Source organism: Tenrec ecaudatus, chromosome 10 (assembly GCF_050624435.1).
Source record: "Tenrec ecaudatus isolate mTenEca1 chromosome 10, mTenEca1.hap1, whole genome shotgun sequence".
NCBI classification, from domain to species: domain Eukaryota; kingdom Metazoa; phylum Chordata; class Mammalia; order Afrosoricida; family Tenrecidae; genus Tenrec; species Tenrec ecaudatus.
The window spans coordinates 2,294,765-2,319,000 of NC_134539.1; the positions used below are offsets into that span (position 1 = coordinate 2,294,765).

The 24,236-nt window shown below is 59.8% G+C and overlaps 1 protein-coding gene across 2 annotated transcripts in view; it reads right to left on the minus strand.

Annotated features, from left to right (window-relative positions):
* The window catches only part of COL5A1 (collagen type V alpha 1 chain), a 120,075-nt gene that overhangs the window by 47,508 nt on the left and 48,331 nt on the right, over nt 1-24,236 (minus strand). For both annotated transcript variants that reach the window (XM_075559834.1, XM_075559833.1), the window contains exons 6-25: nt 23,271-23,408; nt 22,586-22,819; nt 21,658-21,825; nt 20,441-20,497; nt 17,021-17,062; nt 16,748-16,810; nt 12,982-13,056; nt 12,567-12,659; nt 11,143-11,199; nt 10,208-10,261; nt 9,855-9,908; nt 9,158-9,211; nt 8,014-8,067; nt 6,999-7,052; nt 6,433-6,477; nt 4,997-5,050; nt 4,495-4,539; nt 3,639-3,692; nt 3,428-3,472; nt 2,457-2,510 (exon numbers count right to left, since the gene is read on the minus strand). In XM_075559834.1, coding sequence (XP_075415949.1) covers nt 2,457-2,510; nt 3,428-3,472; nt 3,639-3,692; nt 4,495-4,539; nt 4,997-5,050; nt 6,433-6,477; nt 6,999-7,052; nt 8,014-8,067; nt 9,158-9,211; nt 9,855-9,908; nt 10,208-10,261; nt 11,143-11,199; nt 12,567-12,659; nt 12,982-13,056; nt 16,748-16,810; nt 17,021-17,062; nt 20,441-20,497; nt 21,658-21,825; nt 22,586-22,819; nt 23,271-23,408 — 1,494 coding nt within the window. The remainder of the gene's footprint in view (nt 1-2,456; nt 2,511-3,427; nt 3,473-3,638; nt 3,693-4,494; nt 4,540-4,996; nt 5,051-6,432; nt 6,478-6,998; nt 7,053-8,013; nt 8,068-9,157; nt 9,212-9,854; nt 9,909-10,207; nt 10,262-11,142; nt 11,200-12,566; nt 12,660-12,981; nt 13,057-16,747; nt 16,811-17,020; nt 17,063-20,440; nt 20,498-21,657; nt 21,826-22,585; nt 22,820-23,270; nt 23,409-24,236) is intronic.

The following is a 24,236-nucleotide window of genomic DNA, read 5'->3' on the forward strand; positions in this document are numbered from 1 at the left end:
CCCCATGATGATGCTGGGGACACTGGGCCCCCCCGCCCCTGCTCGCTCCCAAGGAGAGAGAGCCATGACCCTGGAGTCTCAAGCTTCCAGCTGCTCCTTTTGCCCCTTCCCAGGCCTTCTTGATCAGGGAAAACCAGACCCCTGCTGTCCAGTCCCCTCCCTCCTCTCACAGGGACCCTGCAGGCAGAGTAGAGCTCACTTGGCATGCTTTCTGCGGCTGTCCAGCTCCACAGGAGCAAAGAGCCTCATCTTTCTCCTGTGAAGCGGTTGGAGGGTTTGAACCGACGACGGTCCAATTGGCAGCCCAACACTTTACCCAGCGTGCCACAGAGCTGCTCAGCAGGTTAAAGCCAGTTTCACGATGCACTGACTTGTCAGTGTGTGCAATGCTCGCTGATCCTGGGCTGGGAGGGAGGCCAGCCTCCGCTCACCAGCGCCCCCGCGTGTGGGATTAACGCATGGCCGAGCACCTGCACTGGTCTGCCCGCATTTCCTTAGACACAATTTACATGGAAAGTATCAACGTGAGTCAACTGAAGAGGGAAGGAAAACAGAGGGAAGGCTTCTTACTGAAAATCCTTGAAGGAGGGGGTGGAGGGCCAGGTGGCTGAGAAGCACAGCGGAATGATAAACAATAGTGTTTTTCCACAGTAAGAACTGGGGCCGTTTCCCCTTTCCTCCCTAGCTGTGTGCATTTATTCAATATTCTGTAGCAAGCATAATGGAAACATAATAACGCTTCAAGTGCCAGTACCTGGTTTTTTTTCTGATTAAGAAATGCAACAGAGCTCTCTAGGCCGGGGCACATGGCACACAACTTCCTCAGTTTCCTCGGGAACAGGCCGTGGGGCCCGACCCTCCGGCAAACGGACTGACACGGTGGCCGTAGCAACAGGTTCAGGCTTCACAACCCCCGTGAGGCTGGCGCAGGCCCGGGGTGTTTGCTCGACTGGCTCGCGGTGAGCCCTCACTGACGCGCTGGCACGTCACCACAGTGACATGCCGGGCCAGCACATACACACTCCCGGTGCCCCAGGAGCCCGCGCTCCCTCTCCTTTAAATCCCGGGGAAGAGGGCCGCGGACGAGTATGTCCCCCAGGATTAACTAGCCTTTCTCCACGATGAGTCTTTGCCTGGGGTGTGCTGGAAAGGTTCCGGACGGGGGAGTAGAGGGGTAGGGGAGTGAGTGAGTGAGTGTGTAAAATCAGATACCCACACTTCATCCAGGTTCTCGCTGCCTGGATGCAGGGAGGCATGTGCTGTTTCTAAACAGGGGTGATGGGCCTGATTAGTTTGGGAACTTATGGCTCAGAGTCTAGTCGGGGTCCCAACTGGTCCCCAGGGCCGAGGGCTGCCTCCGTCATCACAGATGGGAAGGGAGGCGGGAGGTTTATCAGAAGTCCACTGGGGGTCTCACTGGGAAGGGGCCTCCTCCCTGCAGGCCCAGGCTCCCTCGGGGCTACAGAATCCACAGAGAACCATCTAAAGGGGCTTGCCCGGCCTGCACTCCCAGCAGCCGACCCCCGGGGACGCGCTGGGTGGTTTCCGTTGGGTTGTCGCTGGCTGAGCTAATTTCCGTGACCGGCTGTGTGGCAGTGCCACGGGAACCTGTGAATCTGTGAATCTGAGCAAAGCGAAGGGCTGCAGGGGTCCCTTCTCAGAACCATAACGAGGCACCCAGAGCGTCCCGGGCAGAGTGAGGGGTCCCCAGAGCACAGCGCCCGCCCCCGGTCGGTGGAATAGCCGTGTGGAGGGGTGGCAAGGCTCGTGGAGACAGACGCATGCCAGGCGCCAGGCAGCAGAGAGCTCGGTCCACCTCCCCTCTGAGTTGTTCTTGTGGTAAGATTAAAACGGCCACACGCACTGCGTCTTAAATAACCCTCTCCCCTGGTTTCCTGAAATTGGGTCTCTATTCAACACATACTGGATACACTAAAAAAAGAATCACCCAGCGCCCTGGCAGCTGTTCACGGAGGAGGTGGGGGGGCCCACGAGTCGCACCCCCGTCCCCCCCCTCGCCACCCTGTCACCACCAGCCGGATCCCGATATTTCCAGGCGGTGGCTAATTTGCCCCCAAGTGCAGGCACGTGCACTCACACATCGCGAGAGCGTTCATCATCACCTCCCACTCCGGTGCACGGATCCCCAAAAATACCTGCGCCCCCACCCACCCACCCACTCTGCAAACATGGCACAGCCCAGTCTGGGGGTGCAGCCAGGGCCCCTTATCGGGAGGGACCCAGGATGAGCTGTGGCCATGGAAGGACACACAAAAACCATGACTCCCAGGCCTGCTAGGAATGTGTACCCCAAGCCCGAGGACCCCTGAGGGATGGGGATCTCTCTCTCCATGGGACAGGAGTCTGCCATCAGCCCAGAGGAGGGTGACCAGTGGCACCAGCGCCGCACTGGGACAGGAAGGGGACAGCCCAGGAGAGGTGGCAGGGGTACTCACCGGGGGTCCATCAGCGCCCGGCATCCCTGGGAGTCCTGGCTTCCCCAAGGGGCCCTAGGACAAAGCAGAGACCTATCAGGACATACCTGGGGTCCCCGGCTCGAGGCTGTCACCCTCTCTGCCAAGCCCCAGGGACACGGGATACCTCAGGGAGGGGTGCCCTGTTCCCTGTGGCAAGGCCGCCAGCACCCAGGAGGAGTCTAACCTACTGTGCAGCCCCTCCCCCTGCACACCCTCCAGCTGTGGGACTGGTCCATGCCACCGCAGGGTGCCCAGCCTCCTGGGTCCCTCAGCAGTTCGTCTGGGCCGGCCTGTTACCCTCAGCCCGTTAGACCCACACCCACAAGTGGACAGGCCATGGCTCTCAAAGTGTGGTCCCCACGGACCAGTGGATGGTGTTCCTGGGGAGCTCGTTAGAAATGTATATTCCAGGCCCCTTTCACCTGCCCAGTCAGAAACCTGGTGGGTCCAATCTGAGCTTGACAAGCCCCCCAGGGTTGTCACAGGCTGAGCAGCAAGGGGGCAGGGGGGTGAGCAGGCACCAGGTGTCTGAGGCTGGAACCCAGTTCCAGCAAGGAGCCACCACCCGAGTACCCTCTCCCACCCCCCACTCACAGGACATGGCCTAGGTGCTGCCAGACTCAGACACACGCACACACACACAGAGGCAGACACACAGACACACACATAGACACACACAGGTGCACACACACACAGAGGCAGAACACACAGATACAGAGAGACACACAGAATGCACACAGCGTCCAGCTCCATGGCCATCCCAGGTAAACAAAGCACAGCTGCCGTTGGACACATTGCTCTGTGTGTTTGAGCCCGGGAGCCCCCAGCACATCCGGAGGCAAAGGACCTTCCTCCCTGATCACTGCTCAGCCTCAGGGACCCAGGCCCGGTCCCACCTGCTGCCCTGGCCTGACCCCTGGACCTTTGCCCTCGCCCCCTCGGACCCCTACCTTGTCTCCTGGAGGCCCGATGGCACCCTGGGGGCCAGGAAGACCCTGCAAGGGGAGACCAGAGTGGAGAGGTCAGGATCAGAGGATGCAGACTGCCCTCTGGGGCCAGTCCACCCTCACACCCGGCCACCTCCTGCTGCCCCTGGGCCCCTGGGACCTGGGCACAACTCCCTCTGGCCCTGACCCACCAGCTCCCTAAAGGCTCACTTACCTGGGCACCTGGATTACCCTGCTGACCCGGGGGGCCAGGTTCTCCCTGGGGGCCCTGTGGAAATAGGAGGAAGGGTGCTGCAGGGGGCTCTGCCCTGAGCCAGCCCTTCCCTGAGGGTCTCATCCCCACCCCCACCCCACAGGACCACACAGGCAGCCCCACACCCAAGGTCGCCCTCCCCAAGACCGCAGGCCTCCAAGATCTGATCCTGACCCCACTGAACAGCCCACACAGGACCCAAGACCCCCAGATCTCAGGCACGGACATGAACCCCAAGTCAGCAGCACTGGTTCGTTTATGCCAACATGGCCGGGAAACTGCCAGTTTCTTTCTGGTCAGAAAATCCCCCAGCGGAACCGACCGCATGCCTGCGACCTCTTGGCGTGAGAGCACCAGGTGTGCGGGAGCAGCCTGAGGAACCCCCTCGGGGCCCACGCTGCACTAGAGGGAACCACTGCCAGCCTGGCTCCCCTGAGGTGCCTCTGGGCGGGCTCCCCCACCCCCTCACCCCCCACTCCCGCCAGCCTTTCGATCAGCAGCCAGCGGCGTTTGGTGAGCAGAGCCCCTTCCTGGCTGCTCAGCACAGCACCACGGCCTTCTCCAACACAGCTCAACAGGCCTGCGGGGGGGGGGGGGGTCACCGCCCCCCACATACACACATGTGTACTGGCTGGCTAGGAACTGGTCACAGACACTCGGCTGCACCCCCTTCATGGGATCCCGCCATGCTCTGAGAGCCACACGCCCAGCCCCCTTCACCTCTCCTCATTCTGAGAGCAGCACCCATCCCTACCCTCCACCCTCTACGAGCCCCAGGATCACCTGTTGGGAGGCCATGTCCCGGGATCCCACTCACCACATTTCCCTTCGGGCCAGTCTGGCCGTCCATGCCTGTCACACCCTGGGGACAGGACAAAAGACAGGATGCAGAAGAGACCCCAGGACCAGGAGAAAGCCCCCCTGGCTCAGACCCCCGACCTTAAAGCAAGCCCGAGGATGGGCTCCCTTTTGTGAGAAGGGCAGGCTGGACCCCAACATCCCCCTATCCCCGATTGTCAGCTGTGGGGACCTGTGCCTCCCTGGCAGACCTTCTGTGTAGTGAAAGGAGACGGGCTGGGCAGAGTCGGGGGCAGGGGGTGCTGGCTCTGCCCCAGTGAATCTGGAGCCTGGGGCCTCAGCCTTCAGCTGGAGTCCCCCAAGACAGCAGGAGGGGATGGAGTGGCAGGGGACAGGAGGACGTGTCCAGCTCCTGCAGAGTTCAGAGCCCTGTCCTAGCCGGTCCTCCGAGGAGCAGCCCAAAGACCCTAACGGGCCACTAGCTCCGTGGCTGCCCAGGGCAGAGGTGCAGCAGGACTTACCGGAGGTCCAGGAGGGCCTGGGGGGCCCTTTGGCCCGAGCAGACCTCGAGGGCCCTGTGTGAGAGAGAGAAGAAGAGGTCAAATCAGAGGGACAGCCCACCAGCCTGCTCCCCAGCCCCCCTCGGCCCTCAGCCCCACTCCTCCAGGCCCCCACCCAGCCCCGCTCCTCTCCTGACTCTACTCTGCCTGCCCACCCCTGCCCTGGGACCCAGAGGGCAAGGGATGCCTGGAACTGAGGGGTGCAAACATGGGGTGATAGGATGTCCTCAAGGAGAGACCAGGACACCCACTGTGATGAGTGGACACTGACTCAAAGTCACCCGACAGGACCTGGCAGAACGCTTGTGGGTCCCCAAGGCTGTAGGTCTTTCTGGAAGCGACAGCCTCGTCTTTCTCCCACAGAGCGACTGGTGGGTTTGAGCCATCGGCCTTTCTGTAAACAGCCCAGCACTTACACCCTGCACCACTAGGGATCTGTTCAAGGACAGAGCAAACAAAAGCCCAAACCCACTGCCATCACATCAGTTCCAACATTGGCCAACAGCCTCCTCTCTCTCCCTCAGAACCACTAGTGGGTCTGAACCAGAGGTCAGTGGTCGGAACCCAGCAGCCACTCTGAGGGAGAAAGACAAGGCTGGCTGCTTCCAGAAAGTACACAGCCTTGGAAAGCCACAGAAGCAGTTCCACCTTATGCGAAAGGGCCCCCATGAGCTGGCACCGACTCAATGACAGTGAGCTTGGTTTGATGTGTGCTTGCGGGACTCCCTGGAACAGAGAGGTGCCCACGTTCTACCACCTAAGGGTGGCCTTCATGGCTTTAGCGCCAAGTCAAGTAACTGTGGTAGGGGTTTCTGGGCCAGAAGCCACAGCTTAGACTGGTGTCCAGAGCTCGTGGTGGATGTGAATACACTGGCCGCGCTGATAGAGCAGAAGGGGCCCCAGAGAAGTAGCAGCAGGTGACAGGTGGCCAGTGTCTTACTATCACTGAGGACATTTTCTTTGGCCCCTTTGGGGGCTTGGGTCAGAGCTGTTGCTAAGGGGCTCTGTGTGGACATGTGGTCACTACAGCCTGACTGATGGAGCCGGGCTTCCACCCAGACCTCCCCGCCACCCCCGCCCCAGGATGGGTCTGGAGCACCCTGCAGAATGATAGAGCTGGGATAGCACTCAAGAGGTGGCCTAGATCCCCCACACATACACCCCACCCAGGATGCAACCTAGATCCCCCATAATACAGCCTGGGCAGCCCCGGGAGGCAGCCTGGAGAACATCCAATGCCCTCTCAAGGGACCAGGCTTCCCCAGCCGCCTTTGCCTGGACCCACTCCTGAGAGCCCCGCCTCCTGTGAGCCCTTATTCCTTCCAGGGGACCCCGGCTGCCTCAGTGTCCTCCCCACACTCTGTCCAGACAGGTGCCCACATGCAGCTGAGACTCACAGGCTCCCCAGGAAGGCCTCGGGGCCCAACTTCTCCATCGTCACCCTGTGGGGAGAGAAGAGGCCAGATCTGATGAGGACATGCCGGGCTCCTTTGCCACCCCATGTCCCACTGAGGTGTGGGGTGCTGCAGGTGGAAGGGCCTGGCTCTGAGAACCACAAGGTCCCAAGCCAGGAGTTTCCACCAGGGTCTAACATGGCCTGGCCAGTCCCCCCAGCATTGGACCCCATGAGGGCACGTGGTCACACTTGGCTTCTCACTGCCAGTGCCCACCTCACATTCTCACACCCATATTCACAAACATGCATGCGCACATGCACACACACAGCCATATGCATACTGACATTCACATGTGGACTCACATGCACATTCAGACATAAAACACACACACTCATGCACACATGTGTACACTTGCATTTACTCACACAGGCAGATCCACTTACACACCTCATGTACCCACACGCACACACACATACACACACAACTCGGGGTTCTATCTGCCAGGTTCCTGCACAGGCTGCAGAGGGGCCGGGCAGGCGATCTAAGGAGACATGGTGAATACGCACCCTGTCTCCGTCCTCTCCCGGAGGTCCTGGAGGTCCAGAAGGGCCTGGGTCTCCCTGGAAAGCAAAGTCGGTATAAGTGCACCCAGGGCTCCCCACCAATAGCCGCAGGGCTGCAGAGTCCCTGGGCAGCTGGGCAGCCAGCTTGGACACCATGACAGTGTCCCTGAGGCTGTCTCTCTGTGTGGCACTCCACACCCCAGGAGGGCCACCGTGAGGGTTGGGGCTGTCACCCCCCCCCCAATCAGACAGTCTCATTAGGAGAGATTTCTGCCAGCTGAGGGGCCATGCCCACCCTGCCTTCACATACGGAGCCCTGACAGCCCCCCACCCCCAGCCCTGTGTGAGCCATCACCAAGAAATCAACCTGGGTGTCACAGGCACAGGCATGTACATAAGTGTCCATGTGTGTGAGCATGTGTGTGTGCAGCCCCTTAGTGTGTTACATACATGTAAGTGTGTGTGCACCTCAGGGGTGTGTGTGTGTCTACAGGTGTGTTTGAGTGTGTGTGAGCATGTGTGCACCACAGGTTTACATGAGTACGTGCATGCACACACATGGACATGAGTGTGGGGGCCTGTGTGCACATGCACACACACACAGCTAGACCACAACCTGTCACGGCACAGCAGACCTGTCCACAGACCAGGAAGATGTGGGTAGGGAGGAACCACAGGCGTGTGTGTGGAACCTAATGCACAGGTGTAAACCAGGCGCACATGCAGGTGATACCCAGTGTGTGCACAGAAGCCATGAGTGTGTGATCCGTGGTCAGCCCCTGTGCGCCCTGCAGAGAGTGAGCAGATGGGCTCTTTCCCTGCAGAGCCGGCTGTCCCTTTGTCCACAGAGGGTCGAGCGAGGGGCTGTTACTGACACCCCCACCTCTCGCCAGAGGGTTGGAGAGACCGCTCCCAGTCCAGGGAGCCCGACCCCACAGAGGGCTGCAAAAAGCCTGAGGGACACCCGGGAACCTCTCTGCTGCACAAACCCCCCAGGACTTCACGGGGACACACTTACCCGGTGGCCCTTCTCCCCTGGCAATCCAGCCAAGCCATCAAAACCACGGTCACCCTATGAGAAGGACAGGCGCTCAGAGACATGCCCCTTGCGGGTGCCCGGCACCTGCTGCTTCAGTTCTGCAGGCCCCACTCCTGCTCCCCAGTCACCAACCAAGCCGGCGGATGGAGAGGCGGAAGATCATAGGCCCAGGTTAGTGTCCACACAGCCACCCGAGGGTGAGACCAGGAGGCAAGGACGCTGCTGGCCTTCATCTTGGTCACACTCTCAGTGTTCATAGCTGCCTGGCCAGTGGTAGGCACTCACACGCACTTGGATGATGGACCAGGACACACACACACACACAAGCATACACCCCACCATCCCCCTCCTATCACCAGAGAACAGCACCCTCCCACCATGAGCGTTACACAGCAGACAGGGTGTGGGGGGGCGTGTTTCTGGAGGTGAAGGGACCCTGTGAGTCTATGCATCCCATCCTCTTCCCGGCAGGTCACCAAATCCAGCTCGCCAGCCAGCGGAGAGGTGGCCAGGCACAGGGACACAAGGCTCCACTCTCTTCCGGCCACACCACTGTCCCCACTCGAGACTCTCCTGGAGAACAGCCACCTCCCCTGGGTCCTACTGGGCCCTTGGACACATCCTTCTGGGAGGCCATGCATCAGGCAGACATGGCCTTCTTACACCAACCTCGTGGGCACAGGGACCAATGATCCAGACCTCAGCAGCAAGGCTGGAGCTGGAAGTTCACCAGCCACCTGGGCAGATGCTGCCTGCACTCATGCTGAGCCTCAGAGTCACCCATCCCATATCCACTTGTGCTGCACCCCCACCCCAGCTCCAAGGGCCTGGGCTTCCCGGACAGCTGAGAAGGTGCCCAGCCCGCATGGCACACCCGAGGCCCTGTGTGAGCGTGACCTTCTCAGCATGTCCCCGCCACACACTCTACTGCAGACCTGGGCAGATGTCACACAAGTCGTGAGAGGTCCCAGACACATCCCCACAGACCCCTCCTCACTCACAAGCCCCCACTCAACGTGGGACAGGTGCACAGAGAGACCACCCATCACAGGAACCACCCACTGGCCAGGTCACCATCTGGAGGGCCCAGCAGAGATGGTGACTGAGAGCAGGAGCGACTTACCTTGGGGCCCGTCTGCCCTGGCATCCCTCTTGCTCCGTCACTGCCCGCTCGGCCCTGCAACAGAGGAGGGGGCATGTCACTACAGAAGCGGGGTCCACTGGCCAGGGCTCCTGTCTGCCAAGCTGAGTGTTACTGCGCAGGAAGGCCAGGCCCACCAATGGTCACTGCCCCTGGAGACATGAAATTGGGGGGGGGGGCATCAGCACAGAATATGCTCATGGGCAAACTGAGGAGATGGAGGGTCAAGTGGACCAGAAGCCCTCGGAAGAGAGGCCTGGAGATCTATTTCCAAAACCAAACCTGCCCTCGAGGGCTCTGTGGGGCGCCAGATGGGGATGGGTCAGCCAGGAGTCAGACCAGTTTTGTGCTAGAAGACTTCCCCCAAGAACTAAGGCCCACTGGTCCTCTGTCCTCACAGGTGCCGCCCCCACAGAAGCTGTGGGGCTGCTCTGAGTGAACACCCAGCGTGGACCAGGCCGCTGTCAGGTCAGGGACATGCTCAGCATGGAGACCTCGGGGTGGGCCATGGGACCAGGCCTCAGCACATCCACACATATACACATATACTCACACACACACGCACACACTGTGCACATGGGAGACACCAGCATCTCTGCAGTCCCTGTCCGTCTGCACCAGCCACTCAGGGGTTGGGGGACACCCACTCCTCCCCCACATGCTGACACAAGCCACTCACCCTTCGTCCAGGCTTTCCTGAGGGGCCAGGTGGGCCCTGCACACCTCGGGGGCCCTGCCGGGAATCAGAGGACAAAGGTCAGTCCTGCCGGCTTTTTTCCAGCAAAGAGCAAAACACCTGCCTGGTGTTTGTCAGCATGGCCCCAGTCCCATCCAGCTCCCTAAGCAGATGGCGCTGGGCCCGGCACCTGCACCACTGGTAGTCCACGCTCCAGGCATGGGGCCCAGCTCTGCCCCCTCCCAGGGACCCCACAGCAATAGCGATTCCTGGGGGCCCTCAGGGAGTGCCCAGTGTGCTGGGCCTAGTCAGCAGTCTCAGACAGGCCCCGGGCCCCCGGAGGCCCCATGTCATACCTGCGGCCCCATGTCTCCAGCCTCACCCTTCAGGCCTCCGCTCCCAGGGGGGCCCTGCAGAAAAACAGCCTGGATTAGTGCATGTTCAGGGGGCAGGTGGGTAGAACAAGCCCCCTTGGGCGGGACAGCAGTGGGGCTGTCCTGCAGGCTTCCCAGCCAGGCGTCTCTCAGCAGCGGTCTGGATCTCCCTTGGTGTTTTCAATGTAAGCGCCTCTGGTGTTTTAGGGTGATGTGTCTCCAGCACAATAGGCCCCCGCCCACTCAGCAGCTCAGCAACATGAACCAGTCTTCCCAAGGCGTCAGCAGCCACCCAGTGTCCATCCTGCTACCCCAGCCCCACTCGCCAGGCCCCTGGCCCCACCTCCCCTGCTGAGGCCTTGAAGCAGGGGTGACCAGTTGGGGTCCTAGAAACCCTGGTGGCAGGTGGGGGGGGGGCGTCATCATCAGGCTACTGACCGGAAGGTTGACACCAGAAGAGCTTCTTTGGGTCTCAGAAACCCAGGCCCCAGGATCCCCCACCCCCCACCCATGGGAACTGCCCCACTCCCTGGCAGCAGAATGGAAGAGGCCTGGTGTCCCAATGCTTTCATTGAGGCACAGAAGTGTCCCCTGCATGTCCCCCCTCCCCAGCCCCTTGGGTGCCCCTCCAACTGAGGCATCAAGGAAGCTGCTACTGACCGCAGGGCCTTTACGATCGTTCTCCCCAGGGTCCACCTGCACCTACCCACCCACCTCCTCAACCTCCCCTGGCAAACTACACACAGATGCCTGTCCACACATGGCAGATGGCCCCCACCAGCCCCTGCCACCAGGAGGGAGGGAGATGTGGCCAGTTCCCTCTATCCAGCCAAGCAGAACCCCTGGGGCCGAGGACCCCCATGTCACTCGGCACAGCCCGCTCTGCAGGTGTAGTGACCGGGATGCCGACTACTCACCATGGGGCCCGGCCTGCCTGTGAGGCCCATTGGTCCGGCTGGTCCCCTCAGCGCCAACTGCAAGAGAAAATGGGTCATCCAGAAGTGACCCAAGAGCAGGGCCAGGAACCTTGGACGAGGGTGCAGCTGATGCTTCCAAAAATCCCCAGAGCCGTTGCCCCGGGGATGCCTGCACCCAAGTCCAGCGAGATAGCCAACTGAGCAACCATGTCATTTCTTTGGCGGTGGGGTGGGTCTTCTGTCCATTCGGGTCCCTAGCACCCCCAGTGTATCCTCCCTCTGCTCCCTGCCCCCACTGCTCCAGTCTGCCGCTCTGGGCACCTGACTGGAAGGGCTGTGCCCTCCCCTACTGGGCGGGCTGGCAGGGTAGGATGAAGGGCAGACTACACACTACACAGCTCACAGAGTGGATGTCGGCCCCCTGCCCAGAGCTGCCGGGTTAGGGACATGCCTTTGCTGGTGTCCAGATCCAGGGCTCCGAGTTCTCACTGCCAGTAGCCACTGGCCCCGCTCAGTAACCCATGTGAATGTTCCCCAGCCCCCACAGCTTAGCCACGCTGCCGCCACCCCCCGGGCAATCAGAGACCCCGCCCAATCAGAAGTCCTCCGAGTGCCATGGATGCCCGGTTAAAGGCGGCCACACAGCCCAGCTGCACAGCGGCTCCCGGGCCACCCAGTCTTCCAGGCGGTGCCACGTGGTGCAGAGCAGCACTCACACAGGACTCCACTCGGCATTTAGGCCAGGGCTGTGTCCCGATGGCTCTCTGGCGCTCCCTGGAAGGGCCCCGGCCTGCAGCCCACAGGCTGCCCGGCGGCTCATCCTGACACTGGGCAGCCCAGAATGGCACACCTTAAACAGCGCAGCCCGCTGGTTGGGGACCAGCCCCCTCTGTGGACCCCACTTATGGGCAGGAAGCCTGCACAGGGCTCTTTCCTGGGGTGCCTGCTTCGGTCAGTCCCCACCTGGGAGCCCCTCTCTGGGCCTGGGGGCCTAGACCTGTATCTCCAGAGCCAGGAGGGTGTGGAATGCAACCCCCGCCTCTCGAGAGATTCTGACCATCGCTTCCCCCTCTGGCCACCCTGGTGTCAGCCTGGAGAAACCTGAGGAGCCTCCAAATGCCCTGTGCCCACTCATGAGCGGGTCTGAGCAGACCGGCTGCCAGGTGCACACTCCTTGAGGCCGAGAGACACCCCCAGCCCTGCACCTACCCTGCAGGGTCACACCTGCTCACCCAGGCCTGTGCCCCCAGCTCTGCAGCCACCTCCACCTCCACATACTCACCTGGGTCGGTGTCCCCTAGCTCAGCCCCACTCCCCCAAGCCAGCTCCCACAGTGTAGCCTGTGCCCCACTCAGACGCCCTCAGCATAGCTCAGCACCCCACTCACCAAGCCCGCCCCCCAGCACAGCCTGTACCCCACTCACCCGGGCCTGCTGCAGGATGGCTTGGGCTTGGGACTCCTGGGCTGAGACCATGGGGCCTTTGGAGCCGGCGTCGCCACCCCCTCCAAACCGGAACTGTGGGGTGTGGTGGGTGAAGGGTCAGCAGGACTGGTGTGACATCTAGGAACCACCACCCACCACACGGAGGGAAGATACCCCCACCCTACGTGTTCCCCCATGACCACAGTGAATGACTTCTCCCATCAAACTGCCTGCACCTCAGCTGGCCCTGAGCAGAGAGGCCGGTGAGGCTACCTTCCGGGGTGCTGCCTGAGCTGCCCCTTCAGGCCCACCTGGCTGGGACAGGGATTGCTCTGGAGCTGAGGGCATTGCTCACCCAGCACTCCCTACCCCACCCCCCAGGACCCAAAGGACCCCCCCAAACACGGATACTCACAGGCAGCATGAGCATGGTCCCAGGTGGGCCAGGCAGACCATCAGCTCCGGGGAGCCCTGGGCGTCCGGGGGGTCCCTGTGTCAAGGAGAGGACACAGCCCAGTCAGCCAGTCGTGGGGTGGGAAGGAAGGGGGTACAGAACATGCTGACCCAGACAGGGAACATTCCAGAGAGGTCCGAGAAGGCAGGAGCACCCTGTCGGCAGGGGAGGGGCCTGCGGGCTGAGGGCAGCACAGAGCTGGGAACACCTGTCCACAGGCCGTAGAGAGCCTGCACAATCGCCCGTGCCAGCCGACATCACCTGCCGGAAGACGGTCCAGCCCAGGGGCACCAGCTCATTAAAGTCAGGCCCAGGAAGGAGGTTGTAAATATCCAGATGGCCAGTGGAAGAAAGAAGATTCCAGCCCTGGGACGGAGGCTACCACGGGCCTTGGCCTCCTGGACCGCTCTCTCCCGCCTCGTTGGATCAGGTGGCCCTCAAAGCAAGGCCCTAGAGCAGCGGTTCTCAACCTGGGGGTCACGACCCCTTTGGGGGGTTTAACAATTCTTTCACAGGGGTCTCCTAAGACCATTGGAAAACACAACTATTCCACAATATATCATTACATAGTGTTTTGTGATGAATCACTATGCTCTAATTATGCTTAATGATGTTCAATTTGTAACAATGAAAATATATCCTGCATATCAGATATTTACATGATGATTCATAACAATAGCAAAATGACAGTGATGAAGTAGCAATGAAAGTAATTTCATGGTTGGGGGTCATCACAACATGAGGAACTATATTAAAGGGTCACGGCATTAGGAAAGTTGTGAATTATTGCCCTAGATTGATCACATGAACAAAAAAAATGGTCTAGAGTCAGAGTTTTTCTAGTTCTTGGTCTGCAGCAGACACTCGGGGCCAGCGGGGACCTCTCTGATGCACTGGGGGTGGGGGTTGCTGAGCAGCACTGGCCCGAGCCCTGTCGTCAGCAAGTAGCCTTCTCAGGAGGAAGAGCCCCAAACGGGCTCCTTTGTTTAAAGCAGCTCAAGGAGCGTGACCAGGAGGCCCAGGCAGTGTCTGTCCAGCCACCATGCCGCCCCAAGCAGAGAGGCACCACCAGCCATCACAAGACTCTGTCACCCAGAGAGGGGCTGAGTCACTGGCTTCACAGCGACACCTGGCTGTGTGGGAGGGTGCAGCATGACCATCTGCAGGGGATCCACGGAGGCCCCGCACATACATCCACATCCCGATTCCCACAGCCCTGCTCTGTGACCCTGTGAAGGCAAAGGATCTCTTCCCTGGTTAGTCAATGAGGCAGCTTGGGGTCACCCTGAATTACACAGGTGGGCCCTGCACCCAGGGCCCTGTGTCCTTGTGAGAGACACACAGAGGAGAAAGTGGTGGGGAGGGGGCTATGGGACCTCAGAGGCAGAGCTTGCAGTGATACAAAGGAAGATCCCCGCGGGGCCTTCCGAGGGATCCTGCATGGGCCTGCTGACACCTTGACTTTGAACTCAGGGGCTTTCAGAATTGTCAGAGAGCAAAGCCCTGTTACTTTAAGTCACCCCAAAACTCACTGCCATCAAATCGATGTGTGGTAATTTGATGCAGCAGCCACGGGACGCTACTAAAGCATCCACTTACCCATCCACCCACCCATCCATCCACCCACCCATCCATCCACCCACCCATCCATCCATCCATCCACCCATCCACCCATCCATCCACCCATCCATCCATCCACTCATCCACCCATCCACCCATCCACTCATCTATCCATCCACCCATCCACCCATCCATCCATCCACCCATCCATCCATCCACCCATCCATCCATCCATCCATCCATCCATCCATCCATCCACCCATCCATCCATCCATCCATCCATCCATCCATCCACCCATCCATCCACCCATCCATCCATCCATCCATCCACCCATCCACCCATCCACCCATCCACCCATCCACCCACCCACCCATCCATCCATCCATCCATCCACCCATCCACCCATCCATCCATCCACCCATCCATCCATCCACCCATCCACCCATCCACCACCCATCCATCCATCCACCCATCCATCCATCCACCCACCCACCCATCCATCCATCCACCCACCCATCCATCCATCCATCCACCCATCAATCTATACATCTACCCACCCACCCACCCACCCATCCACCCATCAATCTATACATCTTCCCACACACCCACCCATCCATCTACCCATTAATCCACCCATCAATCTATACATCTACCCCCACACCCATCCATCCATTCATCCACCCATCCATCCATCAATCTATACATCTACCCACCCACCCATCCATTCATCTATGCACCCATCATTGTATCCAGCCATCCAGCCAGCCAGCCATCTACCCACATACCCACCCACCCATCTCTATGTCCATCCATCCATCCACCCACCCACCTATTCACCCAATAATCCATCAAACCAGCTATCCACTCATCCGACTATCCATCCACTCACCTATCCATGTATCCATCCACCTGCCCGCCTAACAACCCACTCATCCACCATTCATCATTTTATCCATCTACCAAGCCACACACTCACCATCCATTCATCCACTCCTTGTGCCCCCCCCCCCACACACCAAGTACAGATGCTCACCAGGTGTGCTCCATGAACTAGGCTCTCTCCCCTCTGTGGAATGCCACATCATTGCCCCCCCCCCCGCCCCATTCTCCAAAACCTGTGTGTAGTAACATTTATAGACCAGACTCTCCACAGTCAACCGTGGGTTCCAGCCAAGGTTCCCTTGGGGAGCTGTGCAGATTCTGCGGCTGCGGGGGAGGCACCTTTACAGAGCTTCTTCTAGAACTGCACCCCATGCTGGGAGTGATCTGACACACCTCATGGGGTGGGGCCTTCTCCCAGGAAGCAGTCAGAAGCACTCAAGGCTGCAGAGGGTGGGGCTCAAGCACTCACGTGTGCCTTATTAACCTGTAGAGGGGGTGGGGGGTGCACTTGTGTGTTTGCGTGAATGTGCTGCACGTGTGTACGTCTGTGCTCGTGTGCGCGCGTGTCTGTGTGCATGCATGTGTGTCTGCGTGTGCATGCATGTACGTGTGTGTGAGTGGGTGCATGTGTGTGTGTGTGTGCGCGTGTGTATGCATGTGGGCGTGGGGACCTTGGCAAGGAGCTTCCTTCCACTGTGACAAGCAGGGTCTTGAAGGAGGGAGGCATGGACAGAGGATGGGAGGCGGGGGGCTTCAAGGACAGATCATGGTGTGTCTGGGAAAGGCACCTGCACTGTTCTAGCCAGGAGTGCCCGGTGGACAAGCTGCAGGGAGTGACTCTCGCGCACCCACCTCTCCGTCCACCCAGCACGTCCCTGTCAGCAGCAGTGCCTAGCCGGGGCTAGAAGCCCACACAATGGCACTTTGCACGCTGTTTCAAAATTGACAATTCGCCAGGTGAGCCTCAGCGCTGAACCTGATTGCAGCCACAGCCACGCCCCTAGCCTGGCAGGAAAATGGGAGGAGGAAGGTAGAGCCCACAGAGCCAGACACTGACCTGCAGTACTCCATGCGCCCACTAGGCGTCAGGGCACAATGGCAGCCCTGGCGCCCAGCCCACTGCTAGGCAGCTGGAGGGACTGTTCCTTTGACCAGGGCCGGGCTGCCCACAACCACATCTGATTCGCCATCATGGGGGCGTGAGACATGACCTGGGCCCAGTCCAGTGGGCGGGGCGGGGGGCACATGGGGCCCGAGTGCATGCTCAAGGACTGGCAGCCTTACCCTCTCTCCGGGGTCCCCCATTTGGCCGGTAGGGCCCGTAGTTCCGGGCGGTCCTGGGAGACCCTAGAGTCAAAGATATAATCAGGACACAGAGGAGATGACCCTCATTGGGAGATGCCCACCGCCCACCGGGCACCCGGGTGCTAGGCTAAGACTGCTAAAAGTGGTCCCACTCCTCCCCCCCCCCAACCAAGACCCCTGTTTTCAAGGCCTGTTGGGCATTTAAGGGCTGTCTCTGACCCCTGAGGAGTGGGGGCAGCAAGGGACACTCACCGCGGGGCCTTCTGGGCCAGGTGGCCCTTCTAGGAGCATGCCCTGGAAGAGAAGAAGTCCGTGAGCCAGGCCGAAGAGCCACGGGGAGGCCTCCAGGTGCCAGGGGCCTGGGGCCCGGCCAACTGCCCGCTCAACCCCTCTCATTCCATGAGTGGTGTGCTGAGGGCACCATGTGGCTACCGTGCCAGGAGCTGTGGCGCTAGGCTGTCAGAGGCAGTGGGCTGCCCACGGTGGCTGGTCTCAGCAGAGCTTCCAGACTAAGACAGGGGCAGTGACCTGATGCCCCACTCACAGGAATCCTCCTCCGGGGCCCAGTACATCCCACAGAACACCACCGCCGTCCTGCCAGGGGCTCTGAGAGCGCACAGGGGCCCTGGCAGTGACTCCACCCATCACCCAGTGCTGAATCCTCCGTGGCGGCCACCAGGGGGTTGGGGTCACCAAGAGCTGCAGTGAACTGATCTACTTATCACTGTCTACTTATCCACCATCCATCCGCCAACTACCTGCCAATCTATCATCCCTCATCCCTCACCTATCAGCATCTAGCTATCATTGAACTATTATCCCTCTGTTGTCTATCACGCATCATCTACCCACCAATTTATCATCTGTCTAGTTACTATTCCATCTAGCCATCCCCTATCATTTATCCATCTAGCTAAACCATATATCCTCTATCATCCATCTACCAATCCCCCATCTATCTACCTGTCTTCTATAAATCTATCACCTATCTATCACCTATCTATCATACATATACCTATCATTCAGTTATCATCTATCATCCATCCGTCATCTATCACCCATGTACCTATCATCTATATGTCATCCATCATCCTTCTACGTATCTATCACCGAACATCCACTGGCTGTAATCTATTATCTGTCTACTTATCATGCATCATCTATCATCTATATATCTCTTATCAATGTATCTAATCTACATATCCTCTGTCATCCATATACCAGATATCTACCATCCATTTATCTATTATTCATGTATCTTCTACAATCCATCCATTACCAGCCAGCTATCATCTATGTATGCAAGTATGTATATATAGATACATCTATCTATCTATGTATCTATCAATCCAGCTTTCATCTATCATCTATCTATCTATCTCTGGAACCCTAAGGGACCCTAAGGGTCCCTATGCATCAGAAGTACCTGGACAGCAGGTACTATCTACTATGTATCCATCTCTCAGCTGAGCTCTGGAGTCCCAGGCGGTGTCCTTGAGGAAGGGACCAGAGGCAGGCGGGCACAGCAGGCTCGCTCAGGACACCCTGCAGGGCAGCCCCTTCCTGGACACAGGAGAGGCCTCAGGTGGAGACAGAAGACACATTTCTCTCCGCTGACTCAGAACCACTTGGCAGGGTGGTGGTGGTCAGGGGGACACTATCCCTGGCCAGTCCCCTGTCAAGGACACACCCAACTAGCTCCCCGGATGTCCCTGCCAAGGTGCCAGGAGTTCCATCCCAAGAGGAGGGCCCACTGGGAAACCCCAACCGCTTTGGAGTCAAAGGGTCACCAGAGCCCCAGGCCCTCACTGACCAGCCTGCCCCTCCAGGTCGGACCTGCTTACCCAGAAATAGCTGTGCCTGAGTATCACAGAGAATGCTCCCGATAGCCCTGCCAATCCCTGTCGGACCCCCATCCCCATCCCTCACAGCAAGCTGGAGCCGAGGCTGCTGGGCGGGGAGCAGCAAGGAGCTACTGGCCAAGGCTGACCGGGACAGCAGCTGTCTTCTCCCCTCACGGGGGCTGCTGTTCTCCAGCCCAGGCTGGGCAGGAAGTCGCAACCAGAGATGAGTACGGGTCAGGGAGGGAGCAGCTCCATTCCCCAGTGGACATTGACCAGCCACGTGGCTGCACGGGGTGGGCCAGGGCCCCCACCAACCCCAGTGCATCCACTGCCCACTTCCTAGCTTGGCACTAGGTGGTCCTCAGCATGGCCCTCCCCTATAGACCCCCTAAACTCCTGAGGCCTACAGAGAACCCAGAAGTGGGGAGCCCCATCTGAGAGGAGGATGTAAGCTTCATGGCCCTATAGGGACTTGGGACAGGACTGTAGGGCAGAGTCCAGGCCTGATATCAAGAGGCACCAGCAGCACCCAGGCCCTCTGACCAAGTCTACTGGACTCAGATGGTCAGGCCTGGCCAGCAGGCCCTGGGTGGGCAACAGCACCAGGCTGAAGTGGGGCAGGGGGAGGGTCTGAGGGGGGGGCAGGGCTCACCACTATCCACCAAGGAAAGGGGTGACATCCAGCAGGGCTCTCTATGCCTCATGGGAGCCCCTTCCCCAGAGGCCCTGCTGGCCCCCTTGGACACGCCTGGCTGCAGATCTGCAGGTCTTTCAGGGGCTGATAGGAGATGGGGAACAAGGTTTATCCAGTGCCCACCGCCCCCTGGTGCCACGGAGCATGGAGTACAGCCGGGTTCTCCCACCCCGGGGTCACGGGGCCCTTGTGGATCCAGGCTTGACCTCGGAAGCAATAGCGCGGCCTCGGCCTCTTGAGTGGACACAGCTGCAGGATGTACTCCTCCCTGCTGAGCTAGGGACGTGGCGGGGGTGGGGGGTGGGGGCAGGGGGGAGGAGGGGGCGGTGCTGAGGAATTGGCTCCTCCCACCCTCCGGAGCGGCTTCTCTGCCCAGAACAGCTGCCGGCTGTGGCACCACGCCCAGCACCCACCGCAGCTGAGGCCACGGGCGGAGTCGCAGCTCCCAGAGCCGTTGGGGGCAGAGAGCTGTCCCACCCCTGACACCCGCCGACCCACGAGAGGCGCCCAGCAGCCCCTCGGTCTCGTGTTCTGTTTCTCAGCGTGTCCCTGAGCCCGTCCCTGACACTGTGGGGTGGCCCAGCCCCCTCCCCAATCCCGAGGGCAGCCCTGGTTTCTTGAATCCCCTTGACACAGTTTCGCCAGCAGTTTTCCGGGTTCCAACTGGGGGCCAGGCATCCTCCGCAGCATTGCCTAACAGCGGAGCTGTTACGGAACCCCACACCTCTCACCCACCCCCGCTGCTGCTGGGGGGCGGGGCTGGTGATTGTGGATGCTCCCCCAGGCGTCTCTTCACCACGAGCTTCTTTCTACTGCACGGAGAAAAACTCCGCACCCAGTGAAAAACCCAGAGAGGCCGCACACAGGCGGGTCCTGACCCGGTCCCTGAACCCACTCACCAAGCCCTCGGGTCTAGGCTGTTCTCACCACCTGGGGGCTCCCAGGGTGGCTTAGCAGGAAGTAGTAAGTGGAGGCCGTTTGGTTACGGAGGTGGCCCCGTGAGCAAGGTTCTGGAGTCCCCAGGACTGGGTTGTGCCCCACATAACCCTTAGTGTCCTCAGAGAAGACCCCCGTCCCTGACCGCCCACCGCCCCCCCCCCCCCCCCCCGCAAGAAGGGACAAGAGTATCCTTACCGGCTCGATGATGGCAGGCTCCCCCTTTTGTCCCTTCTCGCCCCGGGGTCCTCCAACCTGGACAATGGTGGGGAGAGAGAGGGGGGAAGAGGAAGCCGGGTCACAGAAAGCCCACCACCCCTAAACACCGGCCCCACTTCCATCAGGCCAATTCTGACCCACAGTGACCCCATTGGGCAGAGCGGGGCTTCTTTGTGTTTCCCAGGCTGCCTGTCTTTTCAGGAGCAGACCGCCTCGTCCTTTTCCCATGGGGTGGCTCATGGGTTTGAACCGCTGGCCTTGGAGCTGGCACCTCCATGTGTAGCCCACTACCACCAGGGCTTCTTACAAAGTCCACAGGACTTGAAAGCCCAGGGAGACACCAGCAGTGGGTACTGTGCCACCCAGAGGACAGCGGGGCTGGTCATTCCAGTGGTCATGACGCATCAAGGGCCCCTGAGAAGAGGACCAGGAGGGCACCGGGGTGGTGCCGGTGCTGTGGAGCAGGACGTGGTCCCCGGGTGACTCGGAGCATCGGCGCGGGTCCTTGAACTCCAGGGCTGGGGGGCCACTTCTTTCCAATTCAAGCCTTTGCTGGGAATTCATTTTCACCCAGACAGACTGAATCAGGCCTTTGCTTTAACAGGGGTCCCATCGATCTCGACTCATGGCGACCCCCCCAGGACAGAGCAGAACTGCTCCCTGGGGCCCCTGTGGCTGTGATTCGTGGTAGGACTAGACAGCCTCGTCTTTTCTCTGTGGAGAGGCTCGTGGGTTTGAACCACGGACCTGGAGGTGTTTCCGTGAATCTTACTTGGCATGACAGGACTCGCCTGTGGCCCTTACCACAAGGAAGAATCTCACGGAGGCCCTGGGGTGGGAATGCCGGATCCCTGGTGCCACAGCAGTGAAGCACTCCACGGCTGACCAAAAGGCAGGCAGTTGGGTCCCACCAGCCACCCCACAGACAAAAGAGGAGGCAGCCTGCTTCTGTCAGGTGAGCAGCCTTGAAAACCCTCTGGGGCAGGCGGCTGTCCCTCAGGGGGTGCCACCAGCTGGAAGCGGCTCTGCAGGTAGCTTTTGGTGAAAATGCACATCCTCAGCATGGCCGACCAGCCAGGACGCCGCGGTTCAGAGTCAGGCTTGAAACACAGGCATCCTGGGAGAGCTGTCTCCCCACCCGCACCCAGGCCCCAGAAGGGCCCCAGGGAGTCCCTCCTGCTGGCCCCCACGCTCACCCCTTCGTAGATAGTGTCCTGGTTGGCCGGCATCCCCGGGCCGATCTCTGACGGGGACAAGGTGGGGTCGAAGTACGGGTCGTAGTAGTTCTCATCCATGTTCCTGATGGTCTCCTCAGTGAACTCTCCTTCCAAGTCGTCCCTTTCCCCCTCTGGGGACAGAGCTGGCTGGAGAGGAGAGGGGGCAGGGGCGGTCACCGGGGCACTGCTGCTGTGGGCACTGTGCCAAGGTCACCGAGGTCAGCTGGACAGCATACCCCTGCCACCGAGGGAGGTCACCCCACGCCTCCACGCAGTCCCTGAGTGGGAGAAGGGCTCTTCTCCCAACCTGCCCTCCAGCCTGTCCAAGGCCAGGGCCAAGCCAGGGCAGAACCCTAAACCACCCCCACTCCCGTGGGCCCCCTGCTGAGACCCGAGCCACCTCTAGCACAGAGATGAGGGTCTCTCCAGCCTGCAGCCTCCTGACCAGAGAGCCATGCAGTGGCCCAGGGGGACACTGTCACCGCCTTTAGCCACTGAGAACGCGGGGTTCAGAGAGGTTGTCCAGCTATCAACAGCTGGTGGGCAGGGGCGGTGCTCCAACCCTGTCCACCACGTCTGTCCATCACTGTCAGCCCTTCTGGTTGGCCCAGCCCTGGCCTGTGTCCCCAGCCCATGGAGCTGTCCACACTGCTGACTCCCACCCATAACCCTGCTGCCATCCCCATCCCCCTCAGCCGAGAGCTCAGGGAGCAGCCATCACCCCACCATCCACCCCCTGTTTCCCATCTGAACACAGGACACGGTCATCCGGTCATCCTGGGATATGAGAAATTTCAAACAGGCCACAGCCAAGGTCCAGCAGGGCTGGGCACGGGAGAACTACCCGGTGGAAGGCCAAGGGAGCCACCCTCTCCCCTGAGCCCCTGTGTCCACCAGGGGAACTTACTTGGGATGCGTTGCTGGCAGCCGTGGTGCTAGTGGGAACTCCAGCCTCGGGCCCAACCCCGGTCATCAGGTCAGGGTCGTCCACGCCCTCGTAGGTGTCCTCGTCGGGGGAGGGTGTGTAGTAGTCCTCGCCCGTCACATACTCATAGTGCTCCAAGCCCAGGTCGTCCTCCTTCCCGGCCCCCTCGCTCGTCTCTGGCACCCGAGGGGCATCCGTGGGAGGTGGGGTCAACTCCTGGAGGTCACGGTAAAAAGAAGTCGAGTTATGGGGGGGTGTGCCTGGAGCTTCCACAGGCACAAGAGCCACGTATTCTAGGGCCGTGCTCCCCACAACCTACCCTGAGAGGCGAGAGGCAGCCGGAGCAGGTGGGGACAGGCACACACACACACACACACACACAGGTAGGCTCACATATTCGCTTACACATACACACATGTAAGCACATGCACACACAGATATATTCACATATTCACTCACACAGATATGCTCACATATTCGCTCACACACATGTTCACATAGTCACCCACACTCATGCCCACACATACACATAGGCTCACATATTCACTCACACGTGCACCCACTCACATGTGCACACACACACTCGCACTCCCACCCCAGCCCTCTCCCTCCTCACCCACCGCTTCGTGGGACAGGAGCCTGCTCAGCCAGCCCACTTGGCTCTCACCTCAGGGATCTCTGTGGTTTCTCGTGCAGCTTCCACGGGCTTCTTGGTGGGCTTGGGGTCTTTGTCCAGGTCTTCAAGGTCCTCATAGTAGGGGTACTCGTAGTAAAAAGGGTCGCCCTCACCCTCTCCCTCTGGGTACTGAAAGTCAACGCCAGTGTGAGGGAGGAGTGAGTCATGGGGGGATCACCACTGCATTGCCTCACCCCAAGCCTCAGCTCAGGAAGGAGGTCCCCACACCAACATCTCAAAGGAGGAGCACAGGGCTAAGAACCGACAGGCACCACAGCCTCATCTACTCTGAGACCCCAAGAACTAGATGGTCCCCAGCTGCCCCTGCCCCTGCTCTGATCAGGACGGCCAGATGGTAGAGCGGTAGGACAAACCACAGAAGTCAAATCCTTCCTGAGCCCAGACTTTCAGGGCCAGCAGAGACCAGAGGATTCCTTGAGACTATCATCCGAGACCCTCTCTCAACCTTGAGTGAAAGCGACTGCCCCCCTCCCCCGAGCCACCTTGTAGTGAAGTGACTGATGGTCTCAGAGTACAAGGATGCTAAGACGTGCTCATTATAAACCATCGTATGAACCCGTCTGAGCGAGCCAAGGGTCATGAAGAAAGCAATCCAAATCTGGAGGAGGGAATGGTATCCGAGCTTAAATTCTGGACACCAGTTTGCAGAAGGCTGTGGATGGCAGTGGAAGCCCAAAATCCACTTGCAAGGTCCCCACACAGATAGCTGTCAGTGACAACACTCCCCACCCGCCCGCCCAGACTATAGAGTCCAGGGTTGTGAAAGCCTAGTTCGCAGATAAAGAGCACTGTAAGGTGCATTAGGGAAGATGAAGTAAGGTCAAAATGTAACACTTTATCAAGTCATCTGTCTTTTGACCCTCACTCCCTTTGGGGCAGGCTGGGTGTGGGCCCTTGAGATTCAGTGCCCCTCTCCCATGAAAAGTCCTAGTCTCC